Raw genomic sequence first — 23,466 nt, forward strand, 5'->3', positions numbered from 1 at the left:
TACGACAGATTTTAAATAGCAAGCCAGTTTTTACGAAAAGCTATTTCGAATTCTAATATGTCTACTGCAAAGTGAAATATGTATTGATAAATTGAGTTTTCTATAATTTCCCTCGAATGGAAAAATTTTGAATGTTGATCGTGATGTTCAATTAAAAAAATTAATTGACGTAAACACAGTTTAATAGAACTTAAGTATAATTTTAAATTCCAGATATTTCAACTGAATAGCGAGACATTTTCTTTATATAAAAAAAAGAATTAAATTTTTCATAGAAAATTTTATATATATATATATATATATATATATGAGCTATAGTAGGTATCAAGAGGATAAAGAATCCCAAACGAAGTGTAGTAAATGAAAATCGCAAAAATATAGGGAGTACGAGAACTGTTGGAAATTGTAAAAAATTAATTAAAAAAAATAACAAATGATGTTTCAACTATGAACTTTTTAAGTGAAAGCACATTCTTAAAAGTTTTTTTTTTTTTTTTTTTTTTTTTTTTTTTTTTTTTTCCCATATTGGTAGTATTGGATTTGATGATCTAGAGGGTCGTAAATGACTAAAAACGAAAAAGTAGCTTAGAACTTTTATTTGCAAAAATATTACAACTTGAAGAAAAATAAAAGAATTGAGGAGTTTTAAAGATATATAAACATCGCTGCAGATATAAAAAAAATCGCTGCAACATCAGTACCAATGTTCGCAGAGAGCGTTATCAAATTCGAAAGATAAATTCAAAGCAAGGATAATAGGCATTAAGTAGATGAAAAATTACCATAAAACATAGGGTCGCAAGTAATGTTTATTCAGTGAAAATCGCAGAAACAGACGTCGAAATGGCAATGAGCCTGGCGAAGAGAATGATCCTATGAATGCGGGGATTAGAAATAAGGTAATCGTAAAGAAGCCTTCTCGTATGTAAATTTTTCATGCGTTCGAGAAAACTGAAAATAGCGAGCAAGTATTCATTAATGAGGATTGCAAATTGATGGTCGTTAAGTTTCCACAATTCACAAACTACAAGTCAGATTTTACGAATGCGATTAAAATGTGCTGGTGCTCCATTATGCATCAACCAAACATTCTTGCGTATAATTGTCGGTGTTCCCTGCATTAAATGTGGAGGAACGTGCTGAAGGAAAACAAGGTACTTTTTGCCGCTGGGGCAAAAGTTACAGTCCCAACAGATGACCCTGCCCAGATGTTAATATCAAACTTGTGTTGTACATTCGATGAGATAGTGATGTGGGGATTTTCGAATGACCAAATGTTCGCATTGTGCGTATTGAAGACACACTCTCTCGTAAAACAGGTTTCATCAGAGAATAAAACTCTAGCAGGTGTGCATCTTCCTGTGTGGCATCAATCATCCAGCGTGCAAACTCCACCCGATTTGCGATTTTCACTGAAAAATGTTACCTGCGACCTTATGTTTTTTTGGTAATTTTTCATCTACTTAAAGCTTATAATCCTTGTTCTGAATTTATCTTTCGAATTTACAACGCTCTCTGCGAACATAGATTCTGATGTTGCAGCGAGGTTTTTTGGTGTCCGTTTTAGTTTTTCTTGAATATCTTAAAAACTCCTCAGTTTTCACACTACATGCTTATGTCAAATTAAAGAGCATGCGATTCCTTAAATTTTCATGCCTTTATTTTTCTTCAAGTTGTAATATTTTCGCAGATAAGGGTTCTAAACTATTTTTTCGTTTTCAATCATTTGCGACCCCCTAGATAATCAAAACCGCATGCTACATACATGAAAAAAAAATCCTTTCAAAATGTGCTTTCACTTAAAAAGTTCATACTTAAAACATCATCTGTTATTTTTTTATCAATTTTTTACGTTTTCAACAGTTCTCGGACTTTTTATGTTTTTGCGATTTTCACCTACTAAACGTCGTTTGGGACCCTATGCTGTATGGTGATTCTTTATCCTCTTGATGTCTAATATCGCCCCTCTGAATTTGTCGATCGAATTCGGTAACACTCTGTATATATATATATATAATATACATTCTGCTCATTGCGATTTTGCATCATATGACTTTCACATGCACATGGGCTAAAAAAACAGAATATCTCCGCTCACAGATATAGTCATACATTATATACAATATCTGAACCGTTTATATTTCGAAACCAGAGCACGAACCCTTAAATAAATTTGGCTGTACAGAGTTGAATTGCAAATGAAGTATTCTAGCTTTATTGCTCTGTTTCGCCGGAGATAGATTTAAACTACTCATAACTTTACTCATCATTATTCATTTTGTTGATCTTAATTCAATTAATTCAAGGCTTGTCTATTTGCAGCATTTCTTGGTTTGGCGACGATGAAAACTGTTGATTAAAGTTTGCAGTCGACATTCCAACAGATAATTTCCATACGTGAAGTGTCGGTTTTGAGTGAGTGGATCAATCCAAATCGCAGGTTTGTATTTGATTGACCAGTGGATCAATCATATTGAAGTCTGTGACTCAGAATTGGAGACAATATCAATAAATCTAAAAGCTGCCTATTTAATTTGGTAGCACTAATGCTCTTTCTGTCTTTTAGAGCATTTTGAACGATTTTATTATCATGCATATCGCCATACATAGTACGTGTGTGCCAGCTTATAAGCATTAGTACTGCTTTAAATTTGTTTTTTACTCGCATACAAATATCACTTTGCCTTTATTGAGCTGCCACGAAAGTAATTTCCAATATATGGAAAATTAGTTTCAGCAATTGCGCGCCAATGTTTTTTTTTTTTTTTTTTTTTTTGCGTTATCTCAACTGTGACGAGCATTATGGGTATTTCGAAACACTCACAATGATCATAAACTTTACCGTTTGTTTTCTCTTATAGGTTAACGTTTCAAAAGGAACATAATAAAAGTCATTGGCACCTACAGATGAACACACTTGTTAGATCACAAATGCAAAACTATTTCCATCTCAAACATTGAGTATTAAAACCCTATTGTTGCAGATTGTAGAGAATAATTGTTGAATAATTTATGCATATAAAACGCTGACTTAAATGACACAAAAATCATTTTTATTACTTATTGTCAAATGGCAACAGGTAAACGTAAACAAAGCATCCTACAAACGTTACAAATTTTTCATTGAACGATTTACAGCTGCACTTAATCCGATATTTCGCTTAATTAAAAGAGCTGCAAAATATTATTAGAAATTCTCGAGTGTGGTCTTGCCAGGCCAACAGAAACTGCATTCACTCAGAGGGAATGTAAGTCCAGAAGTTTCGAATAAAACTAAATTGGGCATGAAAATGGACTTAACTGTCGGTAGATGGATAATCGTTGTGACTTGTACGAAAACTGATGATCATATCATCCATAACTATTATTCCCCAAAATTTTATTTTTGCATTATTTTAAAATTCAAAAATAATTACTTTATTAGTGATATCAATTTCATTTTTTTATTTTTTATTTATTTTGAATTTAATCTTAAACAATGCTATGAAATTCAAACTCATCCATAAAATAAAAGAAACCTCAATCGCATGCTTTTGCAAATGTTAAAAATTAAAATTGCCTTCTTCGGACATTACTTCGGCAGTAGGATTTCCAACTCCGGTTTTATTTCTTAAAATATATTTTTTTAAAAATGAATCCTAGTTATTTGCAGTAGATAGATTCAATTATATTCATTCTTTCATTGGTATCAAACGGCATGCAGAAATTTTTAAAAAATGCGTCCCGTATTAATTGCTTCACTGCCTAAAATGTCAAAAACATGGGCGAACAAATTGATCAGCAACGGGCACTAATTTATTTAAAACTTACTAACTGCCCTAACTGTTTGCTTCAAAATATCTTGATAACATTGGATTTTCAATTAATACAATGCAACATATAAATTTCAGCTTCGCTCAAAATCATTTTAAACTTATCACCCATTAAAAAAATAATTTTAAAAAGCATTTTAAAAAAACGTTGTTTCTCAATATAATTAAAATTCCAAAACCACTCATATATAATTCGAACCCACAAAATTTTGTCTTCATCCATTTCCTCTTGGGCTTATGATACGCACTGTCACCTGTCTTTAACTATGAAATAAATATAATGGATGGAGCTGTGCATTTAGTTTGAATTCCTTCCCCTTGAACAACAGGGTCCTAAATTTCATGCAGATCTACTAGTATGATATTAAGAATACATATTGACGATCGAATAGACCGACCGACAAATAATCGGCACGTTAAGGGTTCCATTATAAAAATTATTTTAAATCTATAAGGGAAAGAAATAAAAACCTATTTCATCCCAGCAAGTCGTTGACAAAAAAATTGCCTCTCCGTGGATAAAAAATAAGGTCCCAAATTTCACATGTTTAAATTATTCCATTTTTGGGTTATTACATTAAAAGTCAGATATATTTAAAAATTTTAAATATATTTTTCACATTCAAAGTGTTACAATGCACGGACTAATCAAACTTTTATTCTGGAATTTTTTTACATTATATTTGTTTGTATTTTTTCGCACTTGAAGATGTGAAACGAATGAAGTTCTTTCATCAAACGACATCCATTTCCCGTAGTTATTTTCCTATTCAAATCGCCAAAGATCGTGTGATAGATTCATCCAAAGATCGACATTCCATGACTACAGCATACAGTTAATATTTAAGCTCAGGTCTGTTTTTTTTAAAAAAAAGGTTTTATAGTATAAGCAGGGAACTTTCATGTATTTGTGTGAAAATGGAACCCATTGCTTGAAAATAAATTAAGGTGTACGTACACACTAGAAGATTTTTTAAAAAAATTTTAACTTTAAAAATCCAGTTTTTACACAGGAGGTCATTAATATATGTTAAAACTCATTTCAGTGAGAAAAAAATCATATTATACTAATTATTAATTAATTAAATAATATTTAATGAGCTAATTAGCCTATTTTTTGAAACATGATATCTTAAATTCTAATTTGTACAGACACACAATTTTAGTTGGAAATTATGCCTGATATTAGTCTTCATGTTGTCTGCCTCAAGTTATGAAAATATATAGTTTTTTTAACAATTTTTTTCATCAACGATACATAGAAAAAGCAAGATTTTTTCTGTAATTTTAACATTTAAATAGCTATTAAAAATTCATTTCTAAAAATATAACTTTGATTGAGGCACAAAACATCCGCTATTTTATACAGATTATTTTGATATATAAATAATTGTATTTGGTTCATTTCTTGTTGAGTTATGATTGTTTGAATGAAGCAACATAGTAGAAAAATATCATTCTTCATAAAATGAGTTTTTAAAAAACCGTAACTAGAGTTTTTAATGAAAGCACCTCAAGAAAAATAATTATAACTCGAGAAATATTTCGAATATTGACAAAATAATGGTATCGTTTGAAAGCTAAAGGATCAGAAAACATTATTAAGCAATAAAAAAATATTCGATATTTTGAACGATTTTCGAAGTTTCAAGTGTGTACTTACACCTTAACCCCATGCTCCACATTATCTTCATGAATGCAAAAGACTTGGTCTCCACGCAAATAAATGAAAATTTTCCGAGGCATACGTAACGTAAATTTTTTGCTTTATTATCAGCATCAGCGGCGAAAAGATGTGATAATGACAAACTTTGAACAAGGTTGAAAATGTTGTTGTTACTTTCAGATATCAAATTTAAAATAGATTATTTATTTATTCATTTTATTTATTCTAAAATTATTTTATCTAATCATGTTTCAAGGTTTTAAATGATAATCTTAAATTGTATATATTCAGAGTAACGGAATCTTTGTCTAACAGAACAAGAAAAGTATCAGTAGATTCGAAAGTGTGTGCGTGTGTTTCCCCTGACATTATGAGTAAGAAAATCAACGATCAAAAATGCTACCCGTACCACATGGACCACCTGCCAAAAAGTTTCTACCAAAAGGCCCTGGAAGAGCTCAACGAATCTGCAGAAGCAAGAGAAATAGAACTGAACAAACTTAAAGAGTTGCTTTCAAGGTATGAGAATATATTTAAACTTATTTTTTCCTTCAGAATCATAAATCAGATTTAATTCTTTTAAATGCTTTGGTTTAAATTGGAATGTTTCATTTTTTCGATGTTGAAATTTTGAAATCGATTTTTCGATCTTCCGTATCTATTGGACACTTATGGCATGTAGATAATATACACAATTTCAGTTCAAAAAATATATTCACTTCGTTATATACTAAATTTCAGATTTTTAAAAAAATAATTATCGGTTTCTTTTCATAATATATTTTAATAAATTCAGAATGAATTATCTTGAAATATTAATTTAGTTAAAAATTAACGTCATAAAAATAACACCATCTAAATATATATTTAAAAAAATAATGACATGTTTCAACCATCATAATATACAAGGTAGTCGAAATTGAAACACCCTTACTCTGAGCTCTGGATACAGCGAACTACTCAGCGTAAAGGCTCCAAAATTGTTGAACATACATGTTCAAGACATGAGGAAACGGATTACACACACACACATGCACACAAAATTAGTTCCATAAACACCAATAGATGGCGCTGCACAACAGAATATATGCTGGAAAGACATAAATAACAACAACAACAAAAAACATGCGGTATGGAATTTTTTCTTTCCGATTTCTATTGCAGATATGAAAAGAAAAGAAGATGAAAGTGAAGAAACTTAAACTGTCATTGAAACTGCAATTTCGCGCTGTAAGCACAGAAATTTGTATAAACCTTTATTTTGCTGCTACTGTTCTGAGCATAAAACCAGTTAAAGCTGAAAAAATATCATTCATACCAGCGATGGCTTCCCGCTTTGCTTGTGAAGTTATTTACGAAAGCAAAGTAAATCTCAAGCTGCACTTCGAGAGTTTTGTCTACTTGAGAATTTACAAAGTACTATCAGGTACCAAAACATGCTCAAACATTTTGTTGTCCCCAAATGCAACAGCGCCAATGTCTTGATTCAATTACATTTATGCAAGCTGGAGTGCCTCCACACAGTGGACTCTGTGTACAGCAGTTTCTTCGGCAACATTTTACTAATGATTGAGTAATTAACCATGCTTTTCTGGCAACCTAACTATCCCGTTCTACACATCTTAATCCCCGAGATTTCTGGCTTTGGGAATACTTAAAAAGTCTTGTTGATCGAGGACGTCTGGACGAGCTTTATAAAAAAAGCGCAAGAAAAACATTTTATTCAATAAACCTTTTTCCCTAAAGGAATCATAAAAAAAAAATCTAATTTTTTTAAAACTTATATAATCCCTTTCTATAGAAATCAAAGTATTTTTAAATGTTTGAGTTTCGTGTTTGATGAAACTTTGCAAATGAAGTATATGTTTAATTGCAATAGTTAAGGAAATGATCCGTTATTCCACTTTTTTTAAAACCTTGCATATATGCGTGTAGTATATTTTATTATAATGCAAATATATTGGTAAACTCTTGCATTATCATTAGGAGTAGATAAAATGAGTGAAAAGATTTTAGACAAACTAACAACTAATTCTTTATTTTTACAAAGAGTTTACAGGAGTCGTAATGTAAGTTATGAGCTAGAGAGTAATGGGTATAAATATCCAAGATTAAAACCAATACATTTTATAACAAGAGCATTAATTAAAACCTAATAAATATTAGACAACTAACATTATAAAGACACTAGCTACAAAATAAGAACAAATGTGTAGAAAATGGGCCGTTGACAAGTTTCAAGACAAATGCAGTCTTTATAAACAGGATCTATTCTTACCTAGAGTAAATACTTGCTAGCTTTCATAAAAGTCGTTCAAAAATTCCACCACCAGGTAACAAAACAATGCATTCTTCAGCCTGTGTTTGTTTAACTAAGAAAATTATAATATATACGAGATTCGAAGCATTGAATGCAAGGCTGTATAAACCTCTTGAGCTCCAAATATATATAGTTTTCTGACAGATTTTGCGGTTAAGACGAACCGACGAGAAATGTTTTAGGACATACTTGAAGTAAATATTTTTAATGATACATTTAACATTCTATGTGATTGAGAATTTTGAAATGAAAAATGGATTGATGTGAAATAACAGCGGATAGCAGTAGCAAGTGATGACTTCCTATAGAGAAAAAATTATTATTACAGAAAAAATGAAATTCCGCTAAAAATCGGCGGGTTTCACCTGTAGTAGGTATATGGTGTAATATAGTCAACAGGCCTTAGTAACAAATAACGATGTTTATTAACACAAATACTCAGACAACATGAATGCTCAGACGAGGCGTACATAAATAATATACAACAGAACATTTAGAACAAATAGCAGTACACAAGTAGTAATTGGCAATAAAACAACCACAACAGCACTTTAAACGGGCGGACAGAACTCAGCAGGAAAGGAGAATCGACTTAGCTATTCACTAAAGTATCTCCAAACGCCTGCCATTTTTCACTGTCTCCTCGCTTTAGCTGTACTTAACTGCCGACGCACTACTATGCCACTGGCTACTCCACAAACACCTCAATAATAAACTCCAAGATACGGCACACAGCTCAATTCACAATCCACCAATCGCTTGAGCTCCACTCAGCGCTTGCGCTGCTCTGGACTGATCCAACTAATTCGTCTTTGACTCACGGTACGACTATCTTTGGCTTGGACTGCTGAGCTTCTATAGTTTCCGGAACAGGGTAGAGAAGGCTCTCGAACAATCGAGCTTGATTCGGATGCTATTGTTCCTAACGCCAAAATTCTTGAATATTCTAACATTATCCATTTTGTTGCAAAGGTCATGAAATGGTAGCCAAGTTTGTCGCCATGCCCGGGGATTACTGATTAGGTATCCGATCAGCATCCAATAGAGCTGATCGCAAAATGGTCTTTCCTATGATAGAACTAACTGTGCTGAAAAGCAACATTTCAGATTCGTAATAATATTTATTCAGTATCGTTTCACATTTCTGAAGAAATAGATAGAATGGAAATAGAGAAAAAAATCTATACTTATATAAACTTCAATGTGTGTGTGTGTTGGGGCTCTACAGTCCAGGCCGTTTGACCTACAGCTACCAAATTTGGTACATGCATACCTTGGAGGTCGGGAATGTGCACCTGGGGTCCCTTTTTTTGAATTTTTAACTAGAATTTTAATTATTAATTAAAAACTAACTTTTCCGCCAAAAAAATCTTCATTTTTCCCACCGCCAAATGAGTAACGTTTCAGTTTTTTTTCCCACGCTAATGAGGTTAGGCTTAATATTTTTCGGACGATTATTTCAAACGATTCTGTTTATTTTCTTAATGTTTGATGTATTTAAAATTAAACATTGTTAATTAATCGATCTTTCAGATTCATTCTGAAGTACTTTTGAATTAAAATAAAACAGAATAAAGAAAATTAAAAGTTTCTAATCCGCATACCCCAACTGGCGTAGAAAAATTCACGCAATTTGCCTTACCTTAACTGGCGTTGAAAATTCACGCATGCGCATTGTGTTCTGATTGTTGACAACTATTATCAACGGATGCGGACTTGATTTAAATTATTTTTTAGGTTAGTTGAATGCTTTTATAATTAAAATGTATTTATGTTAGTTATATATTTTTTGTATATGCTTATAGTTTTAAGTACATCGTTTTTTAAGTAGTTTTTTTACCTGTTTTCGACCGATTATTTTAAACGATTCGTTTTATTTTCTTAGTGTTTGAATGCATTTAAAATTAAACATTGTTAATTAATCGATCTGCTCATGATGAATCTGAGAAAATTTTGTTGACAAATTCTTGAGATATTACATAAATTAAGAAAGATATTCTTTAGTGCCCATAAAGTTTAAACACTCAGTGACAGTTTTCAGTAATCATATTACAAAAAAAATAATTTTGTTTCAGTAAAATATATTATTATATTAATTGCAAATTAATCCTTTCCACTATAATTTAAAGTATAAATTCTACGGGAGCTAACAGAAAATTAGAGAGATACATATTACGTTATGACTGAAGGCCTTTACAATATTATGAGCAATTTATATGACTATCAAAATTTGAAGTTTAAAAATATTTTGATGAAGAAGCTATTAAAGTAGGAATTGCATAAAATATTTAATTATTAAAATTTTAACGAACATTAAGATTGGCGAACCGGCTGGTCACCAAAGGCTTTCTTATATATTTATTAAATAAATAAATATATAAGAAAAAGTACATGCTTTCTGAATCAAAGTTTTGTAGAAATTAGAGATACAATTGGTTTAGAAAGATTAACCAAACGATTCATTATTTGTTAAAATGAAAACACAAGCCCCTTGTTCTTTTTTCACGCAGCTGATAAAATAACGGCCGGAATCGAATTCGAGGAGGATTTCCTGCATTTATTTTTAAGATACAGAAAATACAACTCTTCGCAGGCTTTTCAGGCTCTCAAGAAATTTGTCAGCTTCCGAAGAAATTTCAGCAGCATTTTCCAGAGCGTCCCAGAAGTGTATTGCAAAGAGACTCCTTCCACCAAGTTTATGTCTATTCTTCCTTACAGGTGTCCTGATGGATGTGCAATTGTTCTCTGCGAACTGGGTAAGTTAACTTCATTTCTTGCTCACGCAGATGTTAAGACGCATAAGAAGCAATTTTTATTTTAATAAGAAAGAAAAGATAGCGAAAGATTCAGAGAGAAAGATTTAAAATATTTTCATTGTTCCAATCTTTACGAATCTCAGCAAAAGATTCAGAGAGAAAGAATTTATTTTCTGGACTTCGAAACTAATTATTGTTAGATTGAAATGTTGATTAATTTTTTGATATCTAATTTAAATATAGAAAAATTTTAAATTTTGTAAACATGTATGTATCAATAACAAATACTTTATTTCATTGCACTGATACAAAAAACAACTGATAAAAAAAGATTGAATGAAGAGTATTCCATAAATTTCAATTTCTTACTTAAGTACTAGGATGTACCACAATATATTTTATTTGAATTTGATAAAAAGCTGTTTACTACGTTTATCAAAAAGAAAAGAAAAAAAAAAGTCGAATTGAAAAGCTTTTTATATCCTTCGGAATGGACCTAAAGTTGAATTATTTGATTAAAAAAAAAGCTTTTCGATTTTTTTTTAAATTTATATATATGAAGCAAATTTTTATTTCCAAATAGGAAAGTATAAAATTTAGCATTGTTATTAAATGTTAAAAAAAATATTTTTATCTGTCTCATAAAATTTAAATATCCCAGATAAGCACTACAATTACTGATCCATCATAAAAGAAAGCTCTGTGGTTGAATTTCATTGCCTTTATTCTACTTAATTAAAAAAAAATTCTTTTAATCTTGCAAATATAAACAGTTTCAAATTTAAAATCTGCTTGCTAGAACTTATTTTTTATTATATGAAATTAAGCTTATTTTTGGAATAAGAGAAATGAAACTAGATGACATTTTAAATTAAAAGTAATTTTATTCAAAAGATTACAAATATTTTTCAATATTATATATTTTATACTTAAAGAAAGTAAAACATTTTTTCATCTTTATTTTTGGACATTTGCAGCTGAAAACGTGAAGTGATGCTTCGTTTCAAACTGTGGAAGATATTTTTGTTCAGCAATTTTAAACTAAGAACCTATCTTGCTGTTTGAAGCTTAGAAGCTTCATTACAGCTTAGAAGTTCAAAGAATACATTAGTCTCTATTATAACAATCAGTTCTAAAGCTTGTTTAATTTAGTTATGAGAAATGGTTACATTACAGTTATGGAATAGCAGATCCATGCAGACTCTCAAAATTTTATGGTAATTTGATGTCCCTATTTGCCCTTTCGTCTACTTGCCGAGCGTTTTGTATGGCATCTAATAGTTTTTGTAAATCAAACAACATGTACAAAAGGAAAATCTACCAGCATATACCAAAAGTGCTTTTCTCTGTATAATTTAGTAATTACCTTAATTTATTCTTCTAAGCGTTTGAAGCATTATTCTGTGTTGCCATAAATGTGGAATAATGTTTTGCAGAAAAATGAAAGAGTAAATGAGAGAATGTAAATTTTCATGGTAAATTTATCTAGTTTTTTCAGCTACAGCCTTTCATCAAGTTGCGCAATGCATAAACACAAAATTTTACTTGCCATTCCAAATGATCTGCCATCTGATTTGTCATGTCAGCCATCTTGCATGGACAATATTACCAAGATTTCGCTTGTTCAATTCTTGGAGGCCTGTTGGTTCATTGCACCTTTCCACATCCTTGCTCTCATTCTTTTACAGGAATAGAACAATTGAAGGGAGGTGAATGGAAGTTACAGTTAGCATTGCATGAAATATTTAATAGAAGTAGTTTTAACTTCATTGAAACAACGCAAGTAATTGAAATTAACTCTGGAAAAATACTATTCAAATATTTCTTGTACATATGTTATTATACATATTCATAATACAGTATTCAATAACTATGAAGGCAATTTCTTAAAACATTTTCTACTATACCACTAAAAACAATTTGTTCCTGAAGATGGACTGTCGAAAAAGGCCATAGCTTTCTCAAGAGTAAATTTATTTAAATGAACCAATCAAAGTGTGCTGACTGTAAGAGGGGTTACAATATTTTGGAGCAGTGAAATTGATCTATTAAAAATTCTAGAATTTGTTATGACGCCACCAAACCGAAATCTTTATTAGTTTTCTCGTCAATTCAGTTTTTCTTTCACAAATTTTAGTGCTGACGATATTATCTCTAAGAAGCCATTTGATGGAGTTACAAGCGTAAAATTTATTTTCTCCAACCAAATATATGAATATCTATTCCGAGAGATTTACCACTTAAAATTTTCTTCTTTTCGACAATCAAAATAGAGTGCAATTATTGACGATGCATTCGACAACACGACGCTCAACATGTGGACGCGCATTATCGTGGTGGAAGACGACACGGTTCTTTTTGAGCGGTCTTTTCGCCTCGATTGCAACGTCAAGGCGGACGAGTTGAGCCAGATAGACATCGTTGTTGATGTTGAATTGTCCTTTTTTTTTTTTTTTTTTTTTTTGTCTGTCTGCAATCCGCCTTTGTTGATGCTCATCATCAAAGTTCCACCAATAACAAATCCCGTTAAAGATTATTTCCCAATGGTTGATTCCGCTTCTGTCCCACCAAACGCACCATATTGCTTTTTTACAGTGCACGCCCTACGTTATCCCTTTTGATGAAACTCCTGACGAAACGCAGATCTTCTTTCTTTTGAGGGTTTTGAAGAGAAGCCATGATTCATCCCCAGTGACAAGATCTTTCAGAAACGGACCCTGCTCATTTTGTTGAAATAAATCGGACACGTTCGGCTTTATTGTTATTGCTGAGTTCGTAAGGGACCCATGCAGCCAATTTCCCTATCTTTCCAAGCTTTTTACGACGACGAACGATGGTTGAATGGTCCACATTGAAGTTTTCGGCCAGAATTCGAGTTGTTAAGTTTCGTCCCCTTCTACTGCTACCAAAAGTGTCTGGTCGTCGAAAATCGATAGTCGACCTCTTCCTGGCTTATCTACCAAGCAAGTGTCGTCAGATTTGAAACTAGCAAACCATTCCCTGCGCCGACTTTCGATGATTGTGCCATCACCGAAAAGTTCTCTGGGATCGATAAATGACTGCGCTGCTTTCCATTCTTTCTCAAAGTGATACAGCATTATATGACGAATATGAGTATGATTATCGACACGCATTTTTATAACCTAAAAGTAAAAGAAAATTTTCATTCATAAATTTATAAAATATTGTAAATTATTATTAAAATATGGCACGTCAAAGAAACGTCCGATAACTATGCACCAACCCAATAGAATAATTTGAAATTGTGAAACCAGCAAATATTGAGGAGTTTTTAGATTAACGCATTAGTGCTTGGATTTCTAATTTTAATTTCATGATTCCTAACGACAAAGTGAGGAATTCATTCTCCAGAAACTCTAAAGACGGTCACTGACTTTCGTGCTTTGGTATTCTGTAACTCAAATAGAACGAAAATTGAATATAGGTAAATCAAACATTAGGCCTTACAACTTTTCAAACGGTGTCAAGAACGAGAGACAAACGGATATTTCACCAATTTGAAACTCTACATTTTTTTTTCTTTATAATACTAAAACAATTCTTATAAATAATGAATTATACTAAAAAAAAGCTGATATGCATTCTTTATTAAGTAAAAATAAATTCTTTATTAAAAATTTTCAATTATCATTCTGATTGCAGGCAAATGGAACCATAATGAACTTTCGATCGAAGACGTTAAAAGAATAGGTATGTTTTCATTTCTCCTGCCACTTCGATGCCCAATGACACAAATCAGTGGATTTAAAATGATTTACGATTTTACGGATACAGTCTTAGATACTGCACTCCACAAAATCTTAGTCTGTTGTATAATGCCACTTTTGTAAGTATGTAAAAAATTTTTTGGGCTTTTTAAGTTATGGAACTAGATTTAGAAAAATGCTGCTGAAATAATTTTTTCAGAAGAATTAAAATATAAATAGTAGTGGCAGATATCAACAGATTCACTACTAGTGATTTGTAGTGAAAGCTTATAAGCCAGTTAACAGCTACTTTGCACGAGTAATTGCTTTTGTATTGTGGTCATGTTACTGGGCTGCGAATCACGATTTCCCAGATTCTATCCTCGCTCTTTCCAAACCGTCACATTGGTGACCCGGACGTGATTTGAACATGCAATATGCTAGAAAATCATCACGTTGATCATATGAGTAGAAACTAAGGAATAAAATTTGTATTTTATATTACACTTTCTAATGATTTTTTTTAAACAGTGAAGGCCTGTGTGGCTCTTCCAATTAGATTTGAGAGGATTTAGAATTTCAAAGATAAGTGAATGAACATAGAGGTTAATAACGATATTAGGATATTATTTCTTGTTTCTTTTTCCTCCCTGATATTGTAAAACAACAGAGAGTACAACATTCAAGAAATAAGAGATTTTATATAAGAAATCATGAATCAATTTATCAAAACATCGAGCAAATAGATTTTTTCCTTTAAGTCGCAGAAACTGAAAAGTAAGCCTTACATGGCCAACTTAAATTTATGCTACAGATTTATAAAATATATTGGCATTAGAGGTCAACCTCATTCCGGCGGCAAATAATAAAGTTTTTGAAGGTCCTGAAAAAGAAAACACATAACTATTTTTTGAAGATTTATTTCGTATTATTTAGCCAGTTCTTTACTTCATTACTTAAATATTAACAAAACCAATCACATATCATTAGCTTTATTTTCATAACAAATAATTTTTTCGCAATCCAAATCATTTGATCACTTTAATGAAATATAAACATTAATATTTAATCTGAGTAATAAAACATAGTTATCTAAAAGTATTTTTGTTTATTCCATTTGTTCTTAAATATGACGAAAACTCCACTTCAATAAATATCCATGCTTTTCAATCGCAGCAATGAAATATCACTACAGAAAAATTATTGGCGTGAAATAATTTGTTAAATACACAATAATCTCGGATTAAAAAGGATTAAAAAAATACACAATAATCTCGAGTACAAAACAAATTCGAGTGGCGAATAGTGCTAGAGCAAATGATAGAAATTCATCTTCTGATACTTTTCTTACGAAAAACTGTCTGATCTTTTTTGCCATTCTTTCAAATTCCGCAGTTTACATTATTACATTTCAATTTCTGTTGAAAAAAAAACTATTTCAATCTCTATTTATCCAGTACAATATTATTTCGCTAATATATTCAAACATTCTCGCTATTTCAAGATATTCCTCAATGATAAAAGCTTTCGTAAACCAGATACAAAAAATACACATTATCAAATCAACTCAAGTTCGTCAGATAATTGAATGAACGGATCTGAATATTCTGTCAGACCGTATGTTCTTCAGATAGATAAGACAGACCCCTTATTTATATGCAATACTTTTCTTAAACGTACGTCATTAAATAAAACATTCTAATACATTAAATAAAGCATTCTAATCTTCAATAAATTAGATCTTGTAGAGGTGATGAGACTCTTTATAACTTCATAGACGAGTATCAGGAACAATTATTAAATTATTTTCTAAGTTTCACATTTCACAAAACAACACAAACACGAAAATACACGACGACACTCACTTAGAATACTATCTAATAATGACCCCTCAAGAAGGACCATGAAAGATATATCTTGATGTTAATAGGTAATACCATCTGTTGCATTAAAAGAGAAAGTAGTAGAGTTGTGTAATTGCTACAATCTCAGAATGCAACGGGTAAAAATTCAACCTTCTTAGGTGGTGGCTAAAATTCGGTTAGTCACGCCCTATCTGACACATACACAGAACTTTTTTCGGTAATTAGATGAAGCTACGTCTAAGAATACATTCTTATTTGCTACCTGCCTGGTTTGATTTAGAAAAAATTTGTTGTGTTTTTGTTTCAGCCCATTTTAAATTATGTTTATCTGTAATATTTATTAATGTTAAAAAAATCTGACAGATCAAAAGCAAGCTCAAATCTTGTATATCTGACAAATACAGCGCATTGCGCAATGTAAACAATGCAAGTTTAAAAATTATTTTCATTTCAACTTCATAAAGCATATGTAGCTCAAAATTTAAAACCTGCATACGGTTGTTGTGTACCAAACTGAATATTTTTTTTATATGTAAATGAAAAGGAGATTTTTTAGGATCTTAAAACCATCCGATGATATCAACGTTCATTCTAAACCACTAATTTATTTTTTTGTATTATTATAATTTTATTATTAAGATTTTTAAACTCTGCCCATATAACTTCTGCACTCCCAACATATTTTAATGTTTCTACAATTAACATCTATAAAAATCATTCTGTTAAAGATTTTCAGCTACATTTATTTAACTAGAACAACCTAACTGAGATAGTCTTCATTCGCTACAAATGCAAAAATATAAATATATTCTATACTTGAATTGATGTATAAGCTTTTCTTTTTTTAACATAATTAAGTGAAAGAAATAAAAAAATTATAAAAAAGCAGGAAAAAAAACAAATATTAAAACAGTTCATAAAAAAAGTAAAACGCAGGCGCATTAAATATTCGATGTTAAATTTAGTATTGGAGATAGAAAAATGGAATGGCGAAAATATGCTAACACAACAAAAGTTCTGCTGCATATTTTTAAAAGAATTTACGAATCCATGCTCTCTCATATGAAACATGTATATGCATAAATGGTAAATAGTACATGTGTATATATTATGATAAATGTGATTAATCCAGTGATTATGTATAATTACAGATGCTTATATATAATTAATCTTTGATTATGTATAATTATCTGTGTTTATGTATAATTACAGATGCTTATATATAATTAATCTTTGATTATGTATATTTACCGATGATTATGCATAATTACAGATGCTTATATATAATTACCGTTGATTATGTATAATTATCGTTGATAATGCATAATCATTAGTTTGTTACATTAACCATAACATATATACAACGCCATAAGAGTAAAAAATCGCCAAGAGAGATTTCACCTGTTGTCATTTCTGTATCTTCGTGTTTCACCATTTCAACTTGAAGACAGTTTTATTTCTGTGTAGATCTATCTTACTCTTGTGCTTTCCTCCTCCTTTAATAGTTTGCGCACTGAATTTTGAATAATTATACATATTTAAGCACTATTAATCCAAAACAATTTTATAGCACTGCCTCCCTTGCCGTTTCAAAGAATTCCATTGCATTAATAAATCTGCACTTCTAACTGCTATATGGGCTATATTGAAGCATGTTATTCCGGGAAAGATAAGAGAAAGAGTAAGTATGAAATAGACTATGCGTCTTTTATATATTACTAGATATAGTTATTTTCGTAAACGGTTTGTCCATTGCATTATTTTTTCTTTCATTAATATGTACACGATAATATGTCATTAACGACTTTTTGGTGAATGCTTTTCAGAATCATACGTTTATTGTTACAAAGAAGCAGAAAAAATCAAACTTAAACCAGTCCGAGTTGTCTCCCCAAAAGTTTCTCGCGTACTGTCTATTAAAGGTGTTATCCCTCTACTACCGCCAATTTTATGCGGGAGTAGAGGGATAACACTTTTAATAGACAGTACGCGAAAAACTTTTGGGAAGACAACTCGCACTGGTTTAAGCTTGGTTATGCGGGAGTAGAGGGATAACACCTTTAATAGACAGTACGCGAGAAACTTTTGGGGAGACAACTCTCACTGGTTTAAGCTTGGTTATGCGGGAGTAGAGGGATAACACCTTTAATAGACAGTACGCGAGAAACTTTTGGGGAGACAACTCTCACTGGTTTAAGCTTGGTTATGCGGGAGTAGAGGGATAACACCTTTAATAGACAGTACGCGAGAAACTTTTGGGGAGACAACTCTCACTGGTTTAAGCTTGGTTATGCGGGAGTAGAGGGATAACACCTTTAATAGACAGTACGCGAGAAACTTTTGGGAAGACAACTCGCACTGGTTTAAGCTTGGTTATGCGGGAGTAGAGGGATAACACCTTTAATAGACAGTACGCGAGAAACTTTTGGGGAGACAACTCTCACTGGTTTAAGCTTGGTTATGCGGGAGTAGAGGGATAACACCTTTAATAGACAGTACGCGAGAAACTTTTGGGGAGACAACTCTCACTGGTTTAAGCTTGGTTATGCGGGAGTAGAGGGATAACACCTTTAATAGACAGTACGCGAGAAACTTTTGGGGAGACAACTCGCACTGGTTTAAACTTGATTTTTTTCTGCTTCTTTGTAACAATAAACGTATGATTCTGAAAAGCATCATACGCATAAAACCCGCATAAAATTGGCGGGTGTAGAGGTAGTAAATTACAAAATATAGATTTTTGGAGTGAACTTAGTACGTTTACAGAATGTATCGTGTAATGCTTTGTGAAATTTTTTGGTGATCAATCAGAAGCATGGGGTTAATAGTGTCACGTAGATACTTTAGTGTGGAACGCAAATGACACACACAAGAAGTAGAGCTAAACCAATTTATTGTGAACTGAGAACACAGTGACTGACCAATCTTCTGCTTTTACACTAGCAGGGAAAGTTCCAGAATACTTTTCTGGAGACAGTAAGAAAAGTCCAGAACACTTGTCTGGTAAACTAAAGAAATGTCCAGAATCTTCTGGAACATGAAATAAAGGGAAACATAAAATCAAGGAATTAAATATTTACACAAACTGTGAATCGCATCGTCTCTATACTCTGTTCCACCCTAACTTGGCAGTAGTGTATATTCTAGGTATGCCGAATCACAGTCGCTGTCAGGGGAACTGGGTTACTTTAAACTATAAAGTTACTAGGAATGCAGATCGCTGGCGGAACTTTATCTCGCAAATTTCTCGCCAAATAGTAAATATTTGTTAACTTTATTATATTATCATTTTATCGCAGCATTAATTGTTTCCTTATTTTCATTATTTTGTTCAATATTATCGATACATTATTTTAATAAAACATTAATGTTATTTTATTTCGTTTCATCGTTTCTCAAAAGAAAACTCTAAATCTTTCAATATTCGGTAAAGCGTAGTTCGGCTAATGTTTTTAGAAAAGATATCTGTATCATCGTTCACATCTTTTAAAACTTTATCTAATGTTGGGATCTCATTTCTACGAATAAATGCATGGATTTTTCGTCAGATACATGATAATGTAAACTCATCATATTTTACAAGACTTGATTGTTTACCTACTGAGCCTGGTCCTTTCTTTCTATGGGTACTTAAAGGACTGGATGCCTTTATTTCTTTTTTCAAACTGAAATTGTTCTTTGCGAAACAACTGTAAGATGCGAAATTTTATCGACGATTTGGTTGATAGCATCTTAAAGGTTTTCTTCTCGGAGTCAAGTGTAAACATTTAATACGTTTCTGCGTGCTGCACTTTTTGTTGTTTCAATCGTTTTGAAGGCGTATACAGCATAATCGGTGATAACACTTTTTCAGACATTTTAGCAATGAATAGAAATAACGAATTGAATGAATATTCAACAATCGAAACTAATAACTACTAATGTGATTAACAGTATCAAAAATATTAGCTGGTAAAAAAGCGAGAATAAAAAAGTACGAGTTATGATAATAACAGTTGCGAACTGAATGTAACAAAGTTGGCGGAAACGTACAAGAAAAACGCGCCAAATATTTGACCTTGAAGACCGGTTCTAGCCAAAGTGGAATTCATTATATCAATCGTTTGGTTTTATTCGTTCGCTTTATTTACAAAATACTTAACAGATAAGCACTTCTAACTTGAGAATAATTTTAAATACATACTGATAATAAAGGATTTCTGCAGTCAAAATTGATGGGGAGCTCTTTCCCAATGCGGAGCGTCACATTTTCTGCCTTTTACAATACTGTCAAGTTAGGGTGAAATAGAATATAGCGGGATTCGAACTCATAATCTCTTGATTACGAGATCAGTGCTATGACCATTCGGCCATGGAGAGTCGACTGCTTCTTTTCAATGCGGCAATAGTATCTAAAAATCGAATTTCTATTTTAGATGCGGTTTTTTTTTTCAACCCATTAAAACCAAAATTGGATACCGAATTACAATTTCAGTCTCAAAATCTCTTATTAAATTTCGTATATTTTAGTCATTGCGTGTTTGAGCTATCACGTTTACGTATTTGTGAAAATACACATTGACCGACGATTCATCCTTTGAGGAATTTTGTTCCAGATTTGATACTATGTCCTTATTACCTGATATTATCTTACATTTTAATTCTGTATACCAAACTACGATCATTTAGCTCCCTTTGTTTTACAGTTGTCTTGTTAACTTATATCTGCTCAGTTGGATATCCAGCGAGTAGATTTCACTCAACATTTGACAAAAATCTACACGTTTGACTAGATTATATAACCAATTTCATCCGTCCAGTTCGAAGCGTTTTTTGAGTTACCGTGTTCACAGAGAGACCGATGACAGACGGACACAATGCCAAAAATATGTGTTTCTAATTCAGAGAAAAGCTAACTCTGAAAAGTTGGAAATTCGTCAAAGTCAGGAATTCGAATTTTTTGACGATTGCGATTCTTTCTTTGTACTTCATATGGGAGAAAGTTGATATGTATTTTTTTTTTTTTTTTCATTTCTTTAGATTGGTATTCCCATTGTTGTTGTTTTTTCGCTTTTTTAATATGTATCAGATACTTTGAATTTTTGACTGCTACCCACTGAATAAACAATTTACTATGACTACCTCATCAGTATTTCACCTGGGAATGTTTTGCCTTTAATATTGCTTTCATTCTATTTTGTAAGGTCTCTGTGAGATTTTAGAATAGAATTTGGGTAATCTGGAATCACGTTTGATGAGTACACTTTTCCAATAATTTGAAATAGGATAAATGTTCGTTTAAATATCTAATGCCTTTTTTAACTTCATTCAGTAAACATTCTGTGAGGTTGCGATTTGGGACTTGTAGAGACAGTAAAGGGATAAGATAATTTCTAACAAACTGAGATAATTTCTTTTCATGTTCAGGAAACAAATTTTATTCAATACGGGGATAATGTCAGTAAGTATGCATCGTCTTTTTAGAGAAATGGGATGACAAATTAAAAATAGAGGAACATATCAGAATGTACTTTACCAATAACGATGATTAAATATATTGCTTTATGAGAAGGTTTTCTCGTATATCAACGGCCCCCAATTATGTCAGATGACATTTTCAAAACCATTACTTTTCTTCAACTAACTTGAAACTGTAATAAGGCTTGCAGAGATCTTTCTTCATTTCTGTTGCTGCCAAATTTTCACTCATCGAATTTGCTCGCTGCAGCTAACTTTATATTTATTAGATCACATAAGTTCCAACCATGAAATCTTGAGCCCCTGTACTACTATTTTTTTTTAATCAAATTACTTGCAAACAGAAATGGTGATCTAGGCTTTCACTTCTGCTTCTCATAACCATTTGATTTCTATTTTTCCTGTACTTCTTACGCAACACATTGTATTTTCAGTACAATTATCAGAAATTTTTTGAAACGACCATTTCGGTCATCCCATACATCGATATTAAGTTGTTGATGACGACTTATTTAGAAATACGAGGAAAATAATGTGCAGTATTTCATTGAATTATTATGATGATTTAATAAAATTAACTTTATGATGTAATGTTTTTGACATATAAAATTAATGGATGGATTTCAAAAGAACTTTGAATTGCACTAATTAGTATCCTTCGATTGAAATTTAGATTTACCAAAAAGTATACTTAAATAAAAATTCTCTAATTTCGTAGAGACTTCTTATTTTTATCTCCTGGCACATTGAAACAAGTAGAAAATCCCACTTTACCATCCGCCATCTACGTCTTGCCAAATGTTATAGTTTTTTTAATAGTTACATCTGCGCATTTTCTTGCAGTTTTTCTTCCATTCCAAGCCTGAGGATCTCCTGAATTACTTTCCCAGCTCCATAGTTCCCACTCAGTACGGAGGAAGCCTGGACAGTTATCACGATTCAGAATTGATGAAGAAGCTGAATGATGAAATTAATAATTATCCCGAGAAAGGAATGCCAAACTATTTTTAATTTTATTTCAACTCTTTACTCAGTAGAACCAAATCGAAGTATTTGGAATAAAAAAAACTTTCGCATAGTAATACATATTTATGTAAAAATGTATTCATTGTACAAGATTTTATTAGGTACAATATTTTTAAATATTGTAAAACATTAAAAAGTAGCTGACGGAATTGTTTATTACAGTTCTGGTATTTTTATACCCTTTTTATTTATTTTGGTTTGTTTCATGTTGATATTTTCATATGATACTCTGTAATCGACTTTTCATTTTACTTGACAGTATTTTAAAAGTTTATATATTTTTATATTCTTAATGACATTTTAATATCTGAATATTATAAGAATTAATTTAATCAATCAATTAATTTGATTAAATTTCATTTTCTAAAAATGATCTCCATCTAATTCATAATTTTAAAAAATGATTCATAGAATCTACTCCTGAAAAAAAATTATAAATTAAAAGCCAAATGTTGAAAATAAATAAAATAAAACTGATTCTAGAACAATAAAAATGTGTTTTTAAAACATTCATTTATTAAATTTTTATACTTAAATTATTCTAAAGATTTTTTTTAAATTTCGTATAAAATCACCTCTAACGAAAATAAAAAATATAAATTCATTTCACAGCAATTTTTTGAACCACAACCGTTTGTATATACGAAGTTTATTTTTTTTAAATATTTTCTTAGATTATAACTTTGTTTATATATTTATAAATTTTAATAATTCTACGAATGCATTTTACATCGAAAAAAAAAAGAAATAAATATTCAAGTTTGTCGTTATTTCTTAAAAGAGCGTTAAAAATTAATCTTTTAAATAATTTTTTCATAAATTATTGTAAAATGTCAACACTTTTACTTTACTTTGCA

General features: G+C 31.2%; 1 protein-coding gene across 8 annotated transcripts in view; it reads left to right on the forward strand.

Annotated features, from left to right (window-relative positions):
* Positions 1 to 23,255, forward strand: part of LOC129975101 (alpha-tocopherol transfer protein-like) — a 38,645-nt gene extending 15,390 nt beyond the window's left edge. For 4 of the 8 annotated variants that reach the window (XM_056088027.1, XM_056088030.1, XM_056088029.1 and 1 more), the window contains exons 2-7: positions 2,323 to 2,440; positions 5,794 to 5,993; positions 10,306 to 10,554; positions 14,218 to 14,401; positions 17,697 to 17,807; positions 22,427 to 23,230. In XM_056088027.1, the coding sequence (XP_055944002.1) occupies positions 5,849 to 5,993; positions 10,306 to 10,554; positions 14,218 to 14,401; positions 17,697 to 17,754 (636 nt within the window). In that variant the 5' untranslated portion in view covers positions 2,323 to 2,440; positions 5,794 to 5,848 and the 3' untranslated portion in view covers positions 17,755 to 17,807; positions 22,427 to 23,230. Of the gene's footprint in view, positions 1 to 2,322; positions 2,441 to 5,793; positions 5,998 to 10,305; positions 10,555 to 14,217; positions 14,402 to 17,696; positions 17,808 to 22,426 lie in introns of all 8 variants that reach the window. The other 4 variants (XR_008785018.1, XM_056088025.1, XM_056088024.1 and 1 more) reach the window with 4 other exon arrangements.
* The last annotated feature ends 211 nt before the right edge of the window (positions 23,256 to 23,466 follow it).

The sequence above is a fragment of the Argiope bruennichi genome, chromosome 7, assembly GCF_947563725.1.
Source record: "Argiope bruennichi chromosome 7, qqArgBrue1.1, whole genome shotgun sequence".
NCBI classification, from domain to species: Eukaryota; Metazoa; Arthropoda; class Arachnida; order Araneae; family Araneidae; genus Argiope; species Argiope bruennichi.